Source organism: Artemia franciscana, chromosome 8, assembly GCF_032884065.1.
Source record: "Artemia franciscana chromosome 8, ASM3288406v1, whole genome shotgun sequence".
NCBI classification, from domain to species: domain Eukaryota; kingdom Metazoa; phylum Arthropoda; class Branchiopoda; order Anostraca; family Artemiidae; genus Artemia; species Artemia franciscana.
Genome location: NC_088870.1, coordinates 21325290 through 21345722, shown reverse-complemented (window position 1 = coordinate 21345722; position 20433 = coordinate 21325290). Strand labels below are relative to the sequence as shown.

Sequence of the window (20433 nt, the reverse complement as noted above, 5' to 3'; positions counted from 1 at the left end):
AGAAAAACGGGTCCAACTTTATCCCCCACTTTCCCCTAGGATTTTTACAAAATTACAACACTGATGATTAAGATCTAAAGAAAAACTTGGACCTCAGTTATCAGCGTTCTCATATTCAATTATTTTATTCTTCATGTTTTTATATCTTTTTCTAGAAATAGAAAAACGGGTTATTATATACATTGTCCCGAACTGCTTTATCTTTTGTCTACGAATCAATCGGCTTTAATATTCTGCGGCCAAAGTCTAGCGGCATTGTGCAGTTTTGAAAAGCCTATTTTGCAATGTAATTGCTAGTTTGTTAAGGGCACCATTTTGTCGGTATTTTTTCAACCGCTGAAAAAAAGGTCATAGCTGACCCCATGCCCAAATTTCTATTCCTCATGGGGTTTATTTCAATTTCTTGTTCCACTGTCAATTAATTAAAAAAAGAAAAAAAGTTTTCACATTAAATGCAACTACAATATTTCGTTATTTTTGTACTTAACGTAAAATTAAACCAAGCCACCTTTAGATACTAGATATTTCGGGGTCGTGAGAAACCAGTAAGCTCCATACCTCGAAGTCCATATCCACCCCGTTCATGTTACCATCCTCAACAGGTCTTATAACCCCAGCATGCAAAAGCATAGTGTAGAAATTAATAATGGGCTGTCGAACTTCCAGTTGCACAAGAGAATGTCTTTGACAATTTACTTCATCCAATTCACTCAAAAGCCAATTGACAAGCATTTGACCTAAAATGATGATTAATATGAAACAAATTTTTTACAATTCGCACTATATCAGATATAGACCTCAGAGCGTTATCATCAAGATCATAAGCGAACATAGTTAATTGCCAAATTGCAAATATGTTCTATATTTCCTATTTCACAAGCTTTTCTCAGGTCAATCTTTTTCTTTATGTTTAGGTTTGTTTTTTCTCAATAATCTATCACTTCCAAATTAGATTTTTTTTTTCTTAAAACCTTTAAAAGCAGACTGGATATGAATAGACACTCTACATCAGCAAATGGATCAGAAATGGAGCTATTGAAAAAAAGCAAATAGCTACACATTAAATATAATTTTCAGAATAAAAAAAAGAAGTTATTGAAAAAGAAAACTGGGCTTGGTACTTTTCATAATAAGATTTGTAATATAACTAGATAGGTTAAATCGATAAAAGATTGATGACTGAAGTCGGTAGGGAATAACGGAGGCGGGCTACATCCTCTAGGAATTGTTTAATGGTTTTACTTTTTACTAGTAATATCGAACCGATACTCAATTAGTTCACCAAATTCTCTTGTTTGCAATTGAAATACATAATAAGTACGAAAAACTTCCTATTCTATAGAGGTTTCAAGCTTTTATCCGCAAAAATGTAAAATTTTTAATTTTTTACCAGAAGAAAGATCACGGATGTGTTTTTCCTCAGGGATGACTGTACCGGACCAATAGTCCTAAAACATCAGGAGAGGGTTCACTTGAACGGAAATTAAAGTTTATAGTGTTCTTTTTTATGTGACCAAAATAATTGGAGGGCAACCAGCCCCACTCAAACGTCCCTTTTCTTTCAAAAACCGTTCGATCAAAATTTTGAGATATCCACTTGTTCAGCATAGCTAAAAGGTTACAAAACTGCATGCATACATAAGCGGTATCACCCTATACTCTTTTTCTACGGTTTTCAGTTTTAATAAGCAGTACTAGGAGACCAAACTTCCATTCGCGAGAAGAATTTCAGACATAAAATGACATTCAGTGTACCCCTCCCCCCCTCCGATAATTTATACCCCGAACACCCTGATACACAGAAGAAAATGTTTGTGTGATTTTTTCAGATTCCCATCTAAAAAATGGAAAAATAACCCTGAAGTACAGTGTAATTACTAAGACACCAGCAAAAATTTTGAAAATGATCTTTTTTAAATTTTCATGTATAAAATATGTCCCGCCCTTCACAAATTTTGATAGGCATCAGTCTCATCATTTCTTTAAAAAAAAAAATCTAAAGGAAATATTTTTCTCCCAATATATTTCCGTTCATTACTGACAATTTACTAAAAAATGTATCGACAAAATAAGTTTTTCAAGGAAAAGTAAAGAACTCCATCCAAAAATAAGAACAAATAGAATCAAATAATCTACCCAGCGTAAAATCGTTACAAATCAGCATCAATAAATAAATGAAACCCAAAACGAACAGAAATTACAATAAATAACCGAGTCAAACTAAAAAAAAGCAGAAAATAAAATGATTAAGACGCACAGCCACTACGCCTACTCAAGTCCAGAATATAATTTGCACTTCACTGAAAAAAATTATATTTTTTTACTTTGAAAACTTAAATAACTAGAAAATTATTAAAATTTTAAACAATAAATATGAGCATATGTATATTAAACTGACAACATATATTCTTTTGCATTTTTTCACTAGAGTGCAAATTATGTTCTGGCTTTGTGAAGGCATAGGGGTTGTGAGCCCTATCCATGTTAGTTTCTGCTAGTTTTGAGTTCGACTCGGCTATTTATTGTAATTTCTGTTTGTTTTTGGTTTTGATTTATTGGCGGTAGTTTTTCTAGTGCGCTTTTTTAAGTGACCAAGAAAATTGGAGGGCACCTAGGCCCCCTCCCAAACTAATATTTTTCCAAAGTCGCCAGATCAAAAGTTTGAAATAGCCATTTTGTTCAGCATAGTTAAAAATCCTAATAACTATGTCTTTGGGGACGATTCATTCCCCCAGAGCTCCCGGGGAGGGGCAGCAAGTTACAAACTTTGACAATTGTTTACATATAGTAATGGTTATAGGGAATAATTTCCACAAGAACTGGTGTAAAAAGTTACATCTCGGAAACAACAGTATTCTGCTCTCTATATTGACAGTATTCTCTATACTGAGCCGGTTCGCTCCTTACTACAGTTCGTTACCACGAACTGTTTGATTTATCTTTTGTCTCTGATCAATCTACTTATCATCTCCGCAATTCCAACAAGTTACTTGTTCTTCACACTGCATCAGTGAGGTCTGACTTCAACCCTCTGACAGCTTGCAACAGGATCTGGAACACGCTCCCAGAGTTCGTACGAATCTGCCACTCGTTTGGTAGACATGTGAAATGTCTTTGGCTTGTGGTTGTTCTTAAATTAAAAAAAACACAAGTTTTTTTTACAATTGAAAGTAAGAAATAATATTAAAACTTAAAACGAACATAAATTATTACAAATATCTTTTCAAAATATTTTCTTTCATTCATTTCAGTCGTTTGAAAATCGCTTAACTTGTGACTTTCATCTTCATAAGAAAAGTTTCGTCTTCTTTGGCCGTTCTGTGACTATGCCTTACAAAATTTGTTCCGCAAATATAACATATTTAACTTACAAGGAGAATCTTTTCAAGGAGAAATTTGTGGTGAGGACAGGGATTTTTCCATGGATGGGGGGCTGGATTTCCCGACACTATTTAGAAAACGATTACAATACAATAAAAATAGGTTCTTTGAACTAAAGGTGAGAAGCGGCATTAAAGCTTAGAACCAACAGAAAATAATATTTATATGAGGGTGGTCGCCTCTCTTCAGCAGCTCACTTTTACGCTAAAGTTTTTTTTTTAAATTTAAAAGAGGTTATTATTCTAATTAAAAGACCTTTGCGATTCAGAAGTCATTCTTAAACAACTGGAACTAAATCAAACTTTGGTTATTATAAGGGTTAATTATAAACTTAGGTTATTAGCTTAAAAAAGTAGAACTAATAGAGAAATTTCGTTTTAATTATTCATATACGGTAAGCCAGAATCAAAACCTGCATAAATTTAAAAATATTCAGAAATTAAATTAAAAAAATTATTTTTGTAACTAAAGTAAGGAGCGACAATAAAACTTAAAACAAACCGTATATGAAAAGTGCTGTTTCCTCCTCAAATCTTTAGGCTCTTTAGGCTAAAGTTTTTTATTGTTTTAAAAATAGAGATGTGAGAAAGAGTCAAACTTATAGAGGTGAAATTTTTTCCTCTGAAATATCCAAAAACGCAATCCTTTATGAAACTACCAAAAAATGGAATTATATATATATATATATATATATATATATATATATATATATATATATATATATATATATATATATATATAAATAAGTTGTCTCTGGTTGTGTGGGTCTGTCTGTCGGGTGACGTCATGTTTGTGTGTTGACTGACGTCATGAAGTTAGTTGTCGTCATTTTTGTTATGACGGTGACGTCATTAAAGATATTTAAGACATGCGTTCACGTAGAAATCTATTAATGTTTAACTGTAAAATGACTGATGAACTTACAATGGCAACAGCCGAGGAAGATGCTTCAGGATTTGGGAATGCCTTCACCTAACCGTATCGCTGCTGTTTCGACATGTGTAAAATTGGATCGTGAACAAAGTTACAGTACGAGTGATCTATTGTCGTATGTACAAAATAACATTTCCAAGTTAACGTCGGAACAAAAAGACATTTATGATACGATAATGCATTGTGTCGATAACAACGTTGGAGAAATTTTCTTTTTGGATGCGCCAGGAGGTACTGGTAAAACGTTTGTGATAAAACTGATTCTGGCATCAATTCGATCAAAAAATGATATAGCGTTGGCAATTGCGTCGTCCGGAATAGCCGCAACATTGCTGCCTGATGGAAGAACTGCTCATTCCGCTTTGAAATTGCCTCTGAATTTGCATTCTACAGAAACTCCCACGTGCAATATTTCCAAATCATCTGAGATGGGTAAAGTATTGCAGCAATGCAAACTTATTATTTGGGATGAGTGCACAATGGCACACAAAAAATCGCTCGAGAATCTGGATCAATGCTTGAAAGATTTGCGAGGGAAGTCGAAACCCTTTGGCAGCACATTAATATTGCTTGCGGGAGATTTCAGGCAAACATTACCTATAATAACTAGATCAACTCCTGCAGACGAAATGAATGCTTGCCTGAAAAATTTTAATTTATGGGCACACGTAAAAACATTAAAATTAACTACAAATATGCGTGTCCGATTGCAAAACGATGACTCTGGTCAAACATTTTCAGATCAATTGCTGGCAATTGGAAACGGAAAGCTCCCAGTAGACTCAATTTCAGGACGTATACAACTACCTGCTGATTTCTGTAATTTAGTGAAGTCCAAAAATGAATTGATTGAAAAAGTATTTCCGAATATTCTAAACAATTATAAAAATAATAAATGGCTAAGTGAAAGAGCGATTCTTGCACCCAAAAATATAGACGTCCACGAAATCAACAATATTGTTTTGACCAAGATTCGAGACAAGGCAGTCCTTTACAAGTCAGTCGACACAGTTTTGGAACCAAATTAAGCGGTTAATTATCCATCTGAATTTTTAAATTCCGTGGATCTTTCAGGGTTTCCACCACACGTGCTACAACTAAAAATAGGCGTACCAATAATACTTTTAAGAAATATCAACCCACCAAAGCTTCGCAATGGCACGCGACTTGCCGTAAAAAAAAACAATGGAAAACCTAATAGAGGCCACAATCTTGACAGGGCCTTTTGAGGGTGAGGCTGTTCTTATTCCTCGCATTCCCACGATTCCAACGGATCTGCCTTTTCAATTTAAAAGATTGCAATTCCCGATTCGATTAGCATTTGCAATCACCATTAACAAAGCTCATTGTCAATCATCAGAAAAATGTGGTATAGATCTTAATACTGATTGTTTTTCCATGGACAATTGTACGTTGCATGTTCGAGGGTCGGTAAACCTGACAATCTATTTATATGCAGCGACAATTGGACAGCGAAGAATGTTGTATATTCGCAAGTTTTACGCAGTTAATTTGTATTGTATCTATCTATCTATCTATCTATATAAAAACGAGTTGTGTGTATGCATGCTTGTTTGTTTGTAAAAATAGCGTTTGCATATGACGTCATCATTAGTACATAAGGCTTTGTATATGCACAGACAATGGGAAAGCCAAGAATGTTGTATATTCGCAAGTTTTACATAGTTTAAAACACATATATAAATCTATCTATATTCATAGGTGGTACACAGGGACACAACTACAATGGCGCGTAACTAATATGGCGCGTAACGACTTACGCGCGGGGGGGGGGCTTGGGGGGGGGGGGGCGAAGCGCCCCCACCAACTAGTATATATATAGATTTACGTTAAAAATGACATCTTTTCTACTGAAAAATACATAAAACTTTATAATTTAAATAATTTGTCGGAATTCAAACAGCAAGTCGCAATTTTAACCAAAAATTGACTTTTTTTGTTTTTTACTTGTTTTACTGCAAATACAGCCGCTGTGTTTCTTTTACAGGAACAAGCTGAACAGCTGCTTGTAGCCCAACCTTATTGCAGCAGGGATCGAACTCTGGAGCTGCGTATTGCCAAGCAGAGTATCAATCCATTGTACTACAACAGGTTATTTGTTAATAGTATAAGAATAGTATATGATAGTATAGGAAGGAGCTGACAAGTTGAAATTTGAATTATTTGGAGATTTCGATTCACCAGCATTACAAAAGTATACCGAAGATAAAAACACCGAAATGAATTAATAGTGGGAAAATGTCAGAGCCTCGATCTAGGAATTGACACCGAGAAGCGACCTGGGATTATAATGCAATACTCTATCTGTGAATTTTTGCCCATGGGATTTTCCCACTTGGGAATTGAACAACTGCAATTGACCAATGAAACAAAACAGCGCATAGAAACTTTAAAGACGTCAAAAGAGGCCTTACAATTCATGGACGAATTTGGCTCTCCACTTTTCTACTGGGACTTACAATTATGGTGGAATGAATATTCAATACACTGCAAAACCCATGAATTCCAGCAAAAAGGAGTATGTATAGATTTTGCCGAAAAAACAAAAACGAGTATCAGGAAAAGACACTGTCTGTCTGTCACTAAGTATGACGTCAATATATAAAAAAACTTAAAAAAACTTCAAAGAATTAAAAGCCATCTTTTATAAAAAACAGAAAAGAATTGAAAAAATACAAGAAAACTAGAAAAACTAAAGAGAAAAAATAAAAAACTAAAAGATTAAAAAAAGAAAGCAGCTAAAAAAGAAAAAAAAGAAAAGAAAAGAAAAACATAAAAGAAGAAAAAACAAAAAAAAAAAATTAAAAATAAGGAAAAACTAAAAAAATAAAAAATAAAAAAAGGAAAAACTAAAAAAAGAAAAAAACTAAAAAAAAGAAAACTAAAAAAGACAAAAAGACAAAAAATAAAGAAAAAATAAAAAAGAACTAAAAAAAGAAAAAGACTACAGGGAAAAAAAGAAAAAGACTAAAAAAAAGAAAAAAATGGTAAAGATGAAAAGAAAAAAACAAAAAACTAAAAAAGAAAAAAAACTAAGAAATTGAAAAACTAAAAAAAGAAAAAATTAAAAAACCTAAATTAGGAAAAACTAAAAAACTAAAAAACTAAAAAGAAAAAAAGAAAAAACGAAAAAAAAATGAAAAAACTAAAAAAGAAAATATTAAAAATGAAAAAACTAAAAAAGAAGAAACAAAAAAAGAAAAAACTAAAAAAAAGAAAAAGAAAAAACTAAAAAAGAACTATGCATGACATAATATTCAATATGACATCAAAAAAATAAAAAAAGGAAAAACTGAAAAAATATAAACAGCTATAAATGACGTCATGTTTGCAAAGCGAAACCAGGCTTGCGGATGATAAATAATAAAAAAAGAAGGCGTGTCGCTGTATTACATTAAAGCAATGCGTGTATTATTATCCTACAATGTCACCAAAAAGGGAACACCAGGAGGAAACATCAGAGCAACACAAAACCAGGCTTGCGGCTCAAAGAGAAAGAGCCAGATTAGGAATGTCCGATTTACGTCATCAACTCGATCCAAAAATGACATAGTGTTGCCGGGGCCCAGAAGACAAGGGACAATGAGAATCCATGTATAGAAGCCTGCCGCGTGCCATGCTGGGACCCGGTGGTGAAGCCGCCGGGACCCAGCACTGTCTGCGGTTAGAACACAAGGGGCAATGAGAATCCATATATAGAAGCCTGCCGCGTGCCATGCTGGCACGCATTATATATATATATATATATATATATATATATATATATATATATATATATATATATATATATATATATATATATATATATATATATAAATAAGAAAGCTTTCATTTTAATCCTTGACGTCATATTCAAAGTGACGCCTTCTCTGTATATATAAAAACTAGCTGTTGGGGTGGCACTTCGCGCCACCCCAACACCTAGTCTTCTTTATATATAAAATAAGTTGTCTGTGGATGTGTGGGTCTGTCTGTCGGGTGACGTCATGTTTGTGTGTTGACTGACGTCATGAAGTTAGTTGTCGTCATTTGTGTTATGACGGTGACGTCATTAAAGATATTTAAGACATGCGTTCACGTAGAAATCTATTAATGTTTAACTGTAAAATGACTGATGAACTTACAATGGCAACAGCCGAGGAAGATTCTCAAAGAGTCTATGCCAAAAAACTTGCTGCTGATAGAGAAAGTAAGAAAAGAAAGCGTGCCGAGGAATCAAAAGAACAGCAAGGAAACAGGCTTGAGGCTGATAGAGAAAGTAAGAAAAGAAAGCGTGCCGAGGAATCAAAAGAACAGCAAGGAAACAGGCTTGAGGCTGATAGAGGAAGAAAGAACAGAAAGCGTGCCGAGGAACTAAGAGAGCAACGCGAAACCAGACTTGCTGCTAAAAGAGAAAATGAAAAAAGAAGGCGTGCCGAGGAACTACCAGAGCAACATGAAACCAGACTTGCTGCTAAAAGAGAAAGTGAAAAAAGAAGGCGTGCCGAGGAATCACAAGAACAGCAAGAAATCAGTGCGTTCGCGTAGAAATCTATTAATGTTTCACTGTAAAATGACTGATGAACATACAATGGCAACAGCCGAGGAAGATGCTCAAAGAGTCTATGCCAAAAAACTCAAACGTCATGCTGACAGTATCCCTTTCCGAATGCCTAAAATTTTACCCCACTCCCGATTAATATTTTAATATATTATCCCTCTTCCAAAAGAGAAATACAATAGGAAATACAAAGTCTGAATTTGAAGCGGCATATATAAACTATCTTATAGCAATTTATACTTAGTAAACACTTTTTTTTATCCTTAGGTTTAAGTGTTCTTACTCCTTCCTCCCTAAAAAATAAACAAAACACGATGCTAGGCTACAAAAGATATATTTTAGATGTTTACCTAGTCTTGAGATTAAAGAACAATAAGCGAAAGACGTTTGAGGGGATAATAAAACTGTTCAGAGATGTGACCTTCTTCAACAATAAAAGATTTTAATGAGGGGAGAATTCCTTCGCCAGTGAGAAGTTCACCAGTACTCCCGTATTAAAGGCAGACTACAAACTTGAGTTTACCCAGGGATAAACGACCCGCTCAAAACATGGCGTATTTTTTTCATATTAAGTATGACACCTACTCTAAGGGGCCTTTTCAATTCTTCCAATACCTTGAACAGCAATAGTGGTGTCGGTTCAGAACGCTTGTAAACTGCATCATATGAGGAATGCAAAACCTTTATCCCTATATAGAAAAAAAGAAGATTAAACATAATGACAAGGTCTAAATATTCTAATAACAATTAATGAAAAATCGACAATAATTTTCTTCTCCTGTAAAGGCAACAATATGTTAGAATAAATAAAGAATAATAATCTCGAAAAGGTATCCATTCTCAAAAAAGTGTCAAAGGTGTCCAAAAAGAGATCTTTATTGTTAATTTGGCATTCTTCGCAGTTTCAAGATTTTTGCAAAACTTATCAGTTTTCAAGAAAAACACCCACCCCCACCGAATTGCTCCTTGTCCTTTTATTGCCTGATAAAGGGGAAAATAAAAATTTGTTTCGGCTGTATTTCCCTTTAAAACCCATCATAGTTGAACTTAGTTTAAAGCCTAAAATTTGAACTTCCATCACCACAAGAAATTGCACCTGATATATCATAGCTTTATATTTTGTTCTGCTTATTTCCTTTACAATGGTATGTCCTAATGTCACACGCAGGGTTCCAGGACAAACTAAAATATTATTTATGTTCCTTACATTTTATTTGAGAGTTTTAAAAAAGCTTTATGCAAACAACGTGAAAAGCTAACAAGAAAAAGAAAGCCACTATTAGAAGCACTGATTAACGCTAAACAACGTATGAAGTAGTGTTTTCCCGAGCTGAACTTATTACGTTGACTTACCTAGCAAAGGAACAAATCTCACCAATTCAGTCACTTTTTAGTACTGGGCCCGTACTATCGCTTATTACGAATCGTAATATGAGTGTTAGGTTTTGAATAAATGTTTTTTTGGCTTGTAAATTTAAAATTTTTTTGGCTTCCACGTCGTTATTTTTATTCGAGTTATTAAATTCGCATTTCCGTTCAGAAATTATTTCCTTCCAAATTTCCTTAACGTGTTGCCTTCTAACTTTTCATTGTAGCACTGAGGAAGCGAGGTGGCCCCCCCCCTACCAAAAATATTCGTTTTTTTTTTGTCTAGTATTTTCATTGGCCTTATATATATATATATATATATATATGTATATATATATATATATATATATATAAAATACACCAATTTCTACAGAAAATCGCTATCCAACTATTCAAATATCATTAGTTACAGTAACAAAAAAAAAATTGTTCAATAATGCTTATTTTGAAGCAAACATTTTAAGTTTTTTCCTTTTTAACACAATTCAGACCATTGTCCAGTGACACTCCAAATGGTCGACGCATGAGCACCATATATTTCAAAATAAAGATAACAAAAAACATCGTTTACTTGTAAGATTCGGCTTTGGACATTTTTAAGACAGCTTAAACCCTTTGTTTAAGGGTTTAAACCCTTAATTTCTTTGTTTAAACCCTTTGTTTCTGTTTTAGTTTTACCTGATATCTACAATTTAGTATTAATGATGTACCGGCAGTTTATGTATTCTTAGTCCAAGCAGTTTTACAAAATTGCTTGAACAACAAATAAAAAACTTTAATAAGCCTCCACGGACTGGATTTAACTATAAGCAGCGCAATAGCTCTGCCTAAGTAAAGGGTTTTACTACAACTTCTACTAGTACTTTCAGTAAATGCTAATCAAACTAAACCAAAATACTATATGTGCATCCATGTTGTCAAAACAGCACATCTTTAATATTTCAAAAACAGCCAGGGAAGGATGTTAACCCAAGAGAGGTAAGCTTCCATGGAAACGGATGCATTGCAGAGCCTGACCTCCCCAATATTATGATTAGTTAGGTCTATACAAAATTCAATTTCTTAGGTAAATTCCCTGTTGGTTTACTATTCAAAACATTTGTATATAAGGGCTTTAGACTTCTACAATGAGATTCTATGATTGTTTTGTATTTATGACCTAAAATCACTTACGTAGATTTACTCTCTCAAATAAAACTTTTTATATGGTCAATGCAAATCTGTTTATAATGACCAATAATCAATGCAAAGCAAATCCTGTGTAATTTTGACACCAATGGAAAAAGAAAGAAAGAAAAAAGAGTTGAAAAAAGTTGTAATGATTACAGTTCACTTTTGGTCGCGAAGCCCAACTTCTTATGGCCCAAAGTAAACTTTCTCTGTGTACAATCCCGTGTGACTTAAGGTGAATTTTGGATAATTATATCATTGTAAGGTTTAAACTGGCCAACCTGCAGTATTTTGTCTTATTCTTTTTTCATCCAGACAAATTAAAAGATCTATTTGACTTACAATTTACAAGGAGGAAAGGGGTTGGACAAAACCATTGAATATTTTCCAGCATTGCGTCGTTTACCCAAATAATTTCGTTTTAGACATTTTCTAGGCAGCTTAAATCGTTTGAACAAAATATCATCCTCTTGCAGAGCAGATCCGGTCCGGTTATGTCAGTCACGTATCTTGGACTTAGGCTTATTCTTCCCACCAAGTTTCATCCTGATCTCTCCACTCTAAGCCTTTTCCAAAATTTCTGGTTCCCCCCACCCAACTCCCTCCAATGACACTGGATCCAGTCGGAATTTAAAATAAGAGACCTGAGTTACGAGGTACTTCTAAATATGAAATTTCATTAAGATCCAATCACTCCTTCGTAAGTTAAAAATACCTCATTTTATTCTAATTTTTCAGAATTAACCCTCCCCCCAACTCCCCCAAAGAGAACGGATCCATTCCGGTGATGTCCATCACGTATCTAGGACTTGTGCTTATTTTTCCCACCAAGTTTCACCCCGATCCCTCCACTCTAAGCGTTTCCCAAGATTTTAGGTTTCCCCCTCCAACTCCACCAATGTCACCAGATCCAGTCGGGATTTATAATAAGAGCTTCGAGACACGATACCCTTCTAAATATTAAATTTCATTAAGATCCGATCATCCGTTCGTAAGTTAAAAATACCTCATTTTTTCTAATTTTTCTGAAGTTACCCCCCCCCCCAGATGGTCGAATCGGGGAAACGACTATTTCTAATTTAATCTGGTCTGGTCCCTGATACGCCTTCCAAATATCATCGTCCTAGCTTATCTGGAAGTGCCTAAACTAGCAAAACCGGGACCGACAGACAGACCGACAGAATTTGCGATCGCTATGTCACTTGGTTAATACTAAGTGTCATAAAAATGAGTTTCCGTTTTCGAAACATGTTTACAGACATGAAATTTATATCAAGCAGAGCTTATCAATACGTTTTTATCAATGTTGCGATTCATATTGCTTATGGCAGGATGACTGGTAGGGATTGTGCATGCAGGGTTTTGTAAAGGGTTATGTTTACCCATTAAGGTTTACATACTTTGGGTTTGTTTTTAATGCTTCATTTCTTCTACCTATTCACCTTTATTCTTCTTCTATGATTTGGCTATAATTTTCATTATAGTCATATCACAATACTTTTTCAAGAAGGTAACAGCGCAAGACTGTAGAATTCAATTCCATTGATGTTTTCCAAAATTAATGGAAAAAAGTAACTCTTTAAAGATGAAAGTAAATTATTGCATCGGTGGTTCCCAAGAGTGGTGGTTTTACCTGGAAGAAACTTGAATGACCAATAGCTTGGTATCTTTTTCAGGTCGTCCTTTAAGCATATTTTACACTGATGAAAAATATTCCTTCAACACCACACCATTTTTATAACTGGTTCTAGAGATTTAACCCCCCCCCCACGCCCCATGAAAAAGGGTTTTTTCAAGTTCAAAAATTTCGTTTAAGCTTATCATGGCCTATTTCTGCTCGATTTAGGTTTAATATTTATCTTTACTTTTCTTTGAATAATTTTTTAAGTTACATCTAATTATATTGGTCTTTCCTCCATGTAAGTTTTTAGGATGGACCTTAACGTAATCATAAATGCAAGGAGATGGTCGTCGCAGAGACGATCATTAGAGGATTCAATACACGACAGTAGCAAAAATTCATACAAGCTGATTGGTTGGCTAGCCTTGAGTCGTTAAGCAGAAGACTATGGCCCTTCGACCTGTTGATTGGGGCTGATATTCCTCCTAATTTGTCGGATAATTGCCATAAAACTTTCTTAAGTGGGTAATAAAAAAAATTCTATAAATCTAGGCAAATTCCGTCTATAAGTTGACGATTACAACCAGGGCCGTATCCAGGTTTTTTTTTTCGAGGAGTGTTTTACACAAGGATTTTTTTCGTGGGAGGGGGGGAGTAAATAAAATAAAAACAACGCATGCAAGTTTGTTTATATCCATTTTTGTTACGTTTTTTTTAGTCAGACGAATATTTCGGGGGAGGGAGGGGGAGCCCCCTAACCGCCCAGGATACGACCTTGATTACAACACACTATTAAGGTAGATAGCAATAAACGCATCCAATGGAACTGAGATTTAATTAACAGATCGTAAAAACAATCCTAAAATCTAAGCAAATACCATCTGCAAAGATGACGATCCTTCTGAACTATATCAAATCATACAGATGTCAATAAAATCACCCACCGATTGTGCTAGATTTAATTTAAACAGCCAATGTTTCACGACAAATTTTTGGGATATTCACAAAATTTCCAAGCTCGGCAATGGTGCTGACAAAGGAACGAATCAAATAAATACTCTCTCCCCCCCCCCCATGGAAAATAGAATTTTTCCAATTCAAAATTTTATTTAAACTTATCATGGCCTAATTCTGCTCGATCAAGGTTTAATATTATCTTAACTTTTCTTTGAAGATTTTTTTTTTTCAGATACATCTAATTATATCAGTCTTTTCTCGAGGTAAGTTTTAAAGATTTGACCTTTCACGTTATCATAAATGCAAGGAGATGGTCGTCACAGAGACGATCATTAGAGGATTCATTCCATGACAGTAGTAAAAATTCAAACAAGCTGATTGGCTTGCTAGAAATCCTTGAGTCGTTAAGCAGAAGACCAAAGGGAAATGCCCTTCGACTTGTTGATTGTGACTGATACTTCACCTAATTTGTCTGACAGTTGTCATAAAATTTTCTTAGGTGGGTAATAAAAAAAAAACCTATAGATCTAGGCAAATTCCGTCTATAAGTTGATGATTACAAACAGGGCCGTATCCAAATTTTTTTTTCTGAGGAGTGTTTTATGCAAGGATTTTTTTTTTTTCGAAAAGGGGACCGGTGTATATACAAAAAAAAACGCATAAGAGTTTGTTATATCCATTTTGCTAGGTTTTTACGAGTTAGTTTTTACGTTTTACCTAATCCCCCTGGATAAGACCTTGATTACAACAAACTATTAAGATAGATGACAATATAAGCATCCAATGCTAGTGAAAATTTATTTAGCAGATCCTTAAAACAATCCTAAAAATCTACGCAGATACCATCTGCAAGTTGAAAATCTCACTGAACTAAATCAAATCAGATAGACGGCAATAAAATCATCCACTGATTGTGTTAAATTTAATTTAAACAGCCAATGTTTCATGAAACATTTTTGGAATATGTGCAAAATTTTAAAGCTCGGCAACGGTGCTGACCAAGGGAGGAAGCAAATAAAACGCATTTCAGAGAAACATATATCCTCCCTTCAAGCGAGCAATAATTGCGTATCTATTTTTTTTTTCTCAAAAACGGCTTAAATATTTTTCTGAAAATTGGAACACTTAACGTTTTAAATATTCATTTAGAGCCTTAACTTGTGAAAATACTTTTCATTGGAATGATGTCACGTTCATATGCATTTAAAGAGCAACGATCATTTTTCATCAAGAGTGATCGCATCACTTTGGACACCTATAAAGCAAAATGAGGAATGACTCCCAACAACTAAAACAAAAAGCATCGAACAAGCAGCAGCAAAAATCACGTTGAATCGCAAACAGAACTTTGCAGAACGATATCTGCGGATAGAAGACAAATTAAAAGTACAACGAAATGTAATATTATGTTTTGAATGTAATTATTACTGAGATTATCGATCACCTCCCAGGAGAGTATATATTCTACAAAATTGTTGTATCTGTGAAGGATAAACAAGGAGGAATCGAATATTGTAAACTAAATGTTACACAACGAAGTCTGTGGTTAGAGGACATATCAAAATTACAATGGAATGAAGAAACGTGTTATTTCAGTGCCGCTCAAAAAGAAGTAAGTAAAATTAATGCTGGAACTTCAATCAACACTCAGGAGAATGTAAGTCCAATAAAGTCATAGGTCTATGAATGATAAATAGGAAGGAGGACATCAGAACAACAATTCAATTGAAATTGCTGATTAGCCACCAGACGGCTTAAAACCAAAGATAAAAAAATAATTATTCTAATATACAATTCGAGAATCACATATATACAAGCCGGCCACGTGTTAGGGAAAGAGCAAAGCTCGGTCTGCGTATTTGGCTAATTTTCTATCAAGTGTGCTTTTAAAAAGCCAAATGAAAAGTAAGTCATTTTCATTAGGTTTTCACTAAGTGCCATCTTCTTTTTGATAGTCATTAGACTGAAGCCTAGTTTTCAGGGGGTTGAAACAGCATGGAACACAAAACAGCTGCTAAAATATTGCATAAGCTGTCACCGTACAATAAAAACGAAAAAACTTTCGTGTCATGGTCAAAACTTCTCAAATGAAAAACAATACACATTTGGACGTTCGTTTATATAGGTTTATAAAAAAAAAGACCATAACGACTGGTATTTTTTCAGTTGCTTTATCAATGACAAGCAGTCATTAACAGAAAGAAGTAATTGATACCCTATAGGCCATCATCCGCTGATTTAGTTATGTACCTTACAAAATACAATAAAAATTGCAGACACATTAATTAAGCAGAATAAGTTCAAAATCATCAGTTTTCTTCTTTTTTACACTTGCACGTTCTGTTTGGTAGAGTTGTATAGTCAGTGATAATTAGTTTTTAGTTTAACAGCAGAAATACCCCTTCTTTCCAAGATGCTATTTTCTTTTAAGTTTTGTATCAAATTTCCCGAAAATTTATTTAATTAGTTTAATTAAGTATATTCTATAGATTATTCTTTATCTTTTTCTTTAATCTCACAAAACTTATATTTTCATAGGCAAAATAAAAATAGACAAATCGTAACATGTGAACAGATGACTTGTTAGAGCTTGGTAGAGCTATACTGTCAGTGGTTTTTAACTCATAGTAATCCATGTTAGTTAAAATATTAAAAATTCCACTCCTTTCCAATATCCTATTTTCTGTGAAGTTCTGGTAACATGTTTCAAAAGAATGAATGTTCAAAAATAACCAATGAATGTCTACATGGACTGTCAAAAATTGACAAACTTCTACATGCACTTTTGTTGGATAATAATAATAATAAAAAAAAACAAGAGCTAAGAGTTCATATGGCACTTGTGACGAGGTCTGAAGAGCCAAGAGCTCATATGGTATGAGCTCTAGAAAAATTCTAAGAATCAATAGATTGCTTTAAAAGGAAAATCAGAGGCTTAATGCCGGTCGAGATTTAAAATAAGAGCTCTGAGTCACGGGGTCCTTCTAAATATCAAAATTCATTAAGATCCGATCACCCAATCGCAAGTTAAAAATACCTCAATTTTTCTAATTTTTCCTCTCCTTTCAGCCCCCCCAGATGTTCGAATCGGGGAAAACGACTTTATCAAGTCAATTTGTACAGCTCCCTGACACGCCTACCAATTTTCATCGTCCTAGCACGTCCAGAAGAACCAAACTCTCCAAAGCACTGAAACCCACCATCTAAATCCCCCAAAGAGAGCAGATCCAGTCCAGGTACGTCAGTCATGTATCTACGACATTTATAAGCATTTTCCAAGATTTTTGGTTTCCCCCTCCAGCTCCCCTCAATGTCAACAGATCTGGTCGGGATTTGAAATAAGAGCTCTGAGACAGAGTTCCTTCTAAATATCAAATTTCATTAAGATCCGGTCACCCGTTCTTAAGTTAAAAATACCTCAATTTTCTAACTTTTCCAATTTAAGAACCCCCAGCTCCCCCAAAGAGAACGGATCTGTACCAATTATGTCAATCTCGTATCTATAACTTGTGCTTATTCTTCCCATCAAGTTTCATCCCGATATCTCCACTCAAAGCGTTTCCAAGATTTCCGATTTCTTTTTCCCCCTCCAACCCTCTAAGTCCCCAGATCCGATTCGAATTGAAAATGGAGCATCTGAGACATAAGATTCTTCTACATATCAAGTTTCATTGAGATCCGATCACCCATTCGTAACATACCTCGATTTCACGTTATCCAAGAATTCCGGCTTCCCCCTCCAATGTCACCGGATCTGGTCGGGATTTAAAATGAGTTTTAAAGCACAAAATCGTTCTAGATATCAAATTTCATTAAGATCTGATCACCTGTTTGTAAGTTACAAATATCTCATTTTTTCTAGTTTTTCCGAATTACTCTCCCTCCCCCCTTAACTCCACCAAAGAGAGTGGATTCGGTCCGCTTATGTCAGTCACCTTGGACATTTGCTTATTCTTTCCACCAAGTTTCATCCTGATCTCTCCGCTTTAAGCTTTTTCCAAAATTTTCGGTCCCCCCCCTAATGACACTGGATCCGGTCAGGATAAAAATAAGAGATGTGAGTTTCGAGGTCCTTCTAAATATGAAATTTCATTAAGATACGATCACTCTTTCGCAAGTTGAAAATACCTCATTTTTCTAATTTGTACAGAATTAACAATCCCCCCCTCAACCCCCCCAAAGAGAGCGGATCCATTTCGGTTATGTCAATCACGTATCTAGGACTTCTGCTTATTTTTCCCATCACGTTTCACCCAGATCCCTCCACTCTAAGCGTTTTCCAAGATTTTAGGTTCCCCCTCTCCAACTATCCCCAATGTCATCAGATCTGGTCAGGATTTAAAATAAGAGCTCTGAGACACGATATCATTTTATTAAGATCCCATCACCCGTTCCTAAGTTTACAATACTTCATTTTTTCTATTTTTTCCGAATTAACCGGCCGCTTTCAAAATTTTCAAAAAACTTAAAAGTTCTGCTTTCAGTCCCCATTTTTCGGTATGTCAGTGCCCTCCAACCTAATTTCAGAACCCCCTAGGCCTTTAGACTTAATGATTTACGTTTCAAACCGACCATAAATGGAGTTTTCAGTCCCCCAAACACCATCACTCTCCCGCGTCCAACAGAGACTTGAAGTCCCTTAACCAAGAAAATCCTTACAAGTTCTAAACCTACCCGAACAACCAAGACAAAACATAGCTAGATTTACGGTAGCAAATAAAACTACTTCCTATTTTTTACCTCATAGACTTAATTTTTTTTCTTCAATACGCAATAGTTTTATTAATACACATTAATTTATTAATTAATGTTTTAGCGCAATAGGTCTTAGTGAGACTAAGGTTACGAAAACAAACGATCAATCCTTCGGGGGGTTTAAAAGGGTGCTAGCACCCCTCTTACATGAGGTATGTTATTTTTTCTTAGGTTTGACTAGATTCGTAATTTTATTTTCAGTGAAATAAATAATTTTATTTCAAGTCATTTCCATTTGCATGAAATGTTGGGAGCATACATATTAAGTTTGGCTTATCGTGGCTTATTTCTGCTCAATTAAGGCTTTAATATTGCTATTTACTTTTATTTGAAGAATTTTTGCTACTTATATCTAGCTATATCAGTCTTTTCTTCATGCTAAAAGAACGTATCTTCGCGAAGTCTTATATATAATATGGCCGATACAAACAGTATTATAAGAGGATTCATTACAAGACCGAAACAAAAATTCAAACAAGCTGATTGGTCGTCTAATTATTATAAATAAATAAATAAAATAACTTTATTCCTCACGCCTCTCAATACAAAATTTCTGTACAACTGACACCTTTTTAAAAGAAAAATGTTATGGCAGGGCGAAGAGCGGATTGACTGCGGCACGATTTCCATTTAAAGTCGTCCTACGTTAAAAGTCTCGAGATATGGTATGTTTATGTTTAGGCTATTGGAGAAGGCTTCCAGTGATTTCATCTTTTCTACTGGGAATGGTAGTTTGTTCCAGATCCTGATGACCCGGGGTATGAACGAATGAGGGTAAGAATTAGATCTTGCAATCTTCATCATCACGGGCTCCAATTGCAGACTGTGCGACCTTGTGTTGCTTTGGGGAATTATTTGAACAAGCTTGTCTTTTACGTTCCCAAAATTCTCATGAACTATCTTGAAGAGGGTTTTTAAGTCTAAGATCATTCTTCTTGTCTCAAGTTTATGGAGGGTGAACCTTCTTAGAGCTTCGTCATACGGAAGGTTTCTGAATCCTTGAAGTCCTTTTACAAAGCGTTTCTGGACCCGTTCTATTCTGTCAATATCCTTTTGAGATATGGTGACCAGATGACAGTGGCGTATTCAAGCTGTGGCCTGACGTAGCTTGTGTATGCTGAGATCTTTGAGTGATTGTCAAGGTATCGTAGGGATTGACTGAGTAGCCAGAGAGTATTCGACGCTTTACGCACAACCAGGCCGATATGCTTTTCTGGTTTGAGGTCCAAGCTCAGAATTACACCTAGGTCCTTTTCACAGGTAGATTTTGTCAGGTCGATACCGTCAATTTTTCTAAATAGGTCTTTAAAATAATCCTAGAAATCCCCGCAAGTACTGTCTGTAAGTTGGCGATCTGACCACATTCTATTAAATCAGATAGATGGCAATAAAGCATCCATTGCTAGCGTGCTAAATTTAATTTCCATGACACATTTTTGGGCTATGCACAAAATGCCTAAGGCTCAGCAACGGTGCGAGCCCCGAGAAAAAGAAATAAAAATACACATTAGTGAGAAAGAGAATCGGCAACACATACATAAATATATATAACCTTTTCCGGTCTTTGTCTTTTTAACGCTCAATAGCTTTCAGTGTCAACTAGTCTTGAGCAATATAGACCTAATTGTCCTTCCCCTATATTAAGCAGAACCAATTCATCATCAAGCTATCCATACATTTTAACTTA

At 34.8% G+C, this 20433-nt stretch overlaps 1 protein-coding gene across 11 annotated transcripts in view; it reads right to left on the bottom strand.

Annotated features, from left to right (window-relative positions):
- LOC136030133 (uncharacterized) overlaps nt 1-20433 on the bottom strand; it is a 149239-nt gene that overhangs the window by 60810 nt on the left and 67996 nt on the right. For 3 of the 11 annotated variants that reach the window (XM_065708824.1, XM_065708821.1, XM_065708825.1), the window contains 2 exons: nt 9461-9564; nt 523-3130 (listed from right to left, as the gene is read on the bottom strand). The exons of 4 other annotated variants lie outside the window; for them this stretch is intronic. In XM_065708824.1, the coding sequence (XP_065564896.1) occupies nt 3008-3130; nt 9461-9564 (227 nt within the window). In that variant the 3' untranslated portion in view covers nt 523-3007. Of the gene's footprint in view, nt 1-522; nt 3131-9460; nt 9565-20433 lie in introns of those variants that run through there. 4 more of the 11 variants (XR_010618187.1, XM_065708823.1, XM_065708822.1 and 1 more) reach the window with 3 other exon arrangements.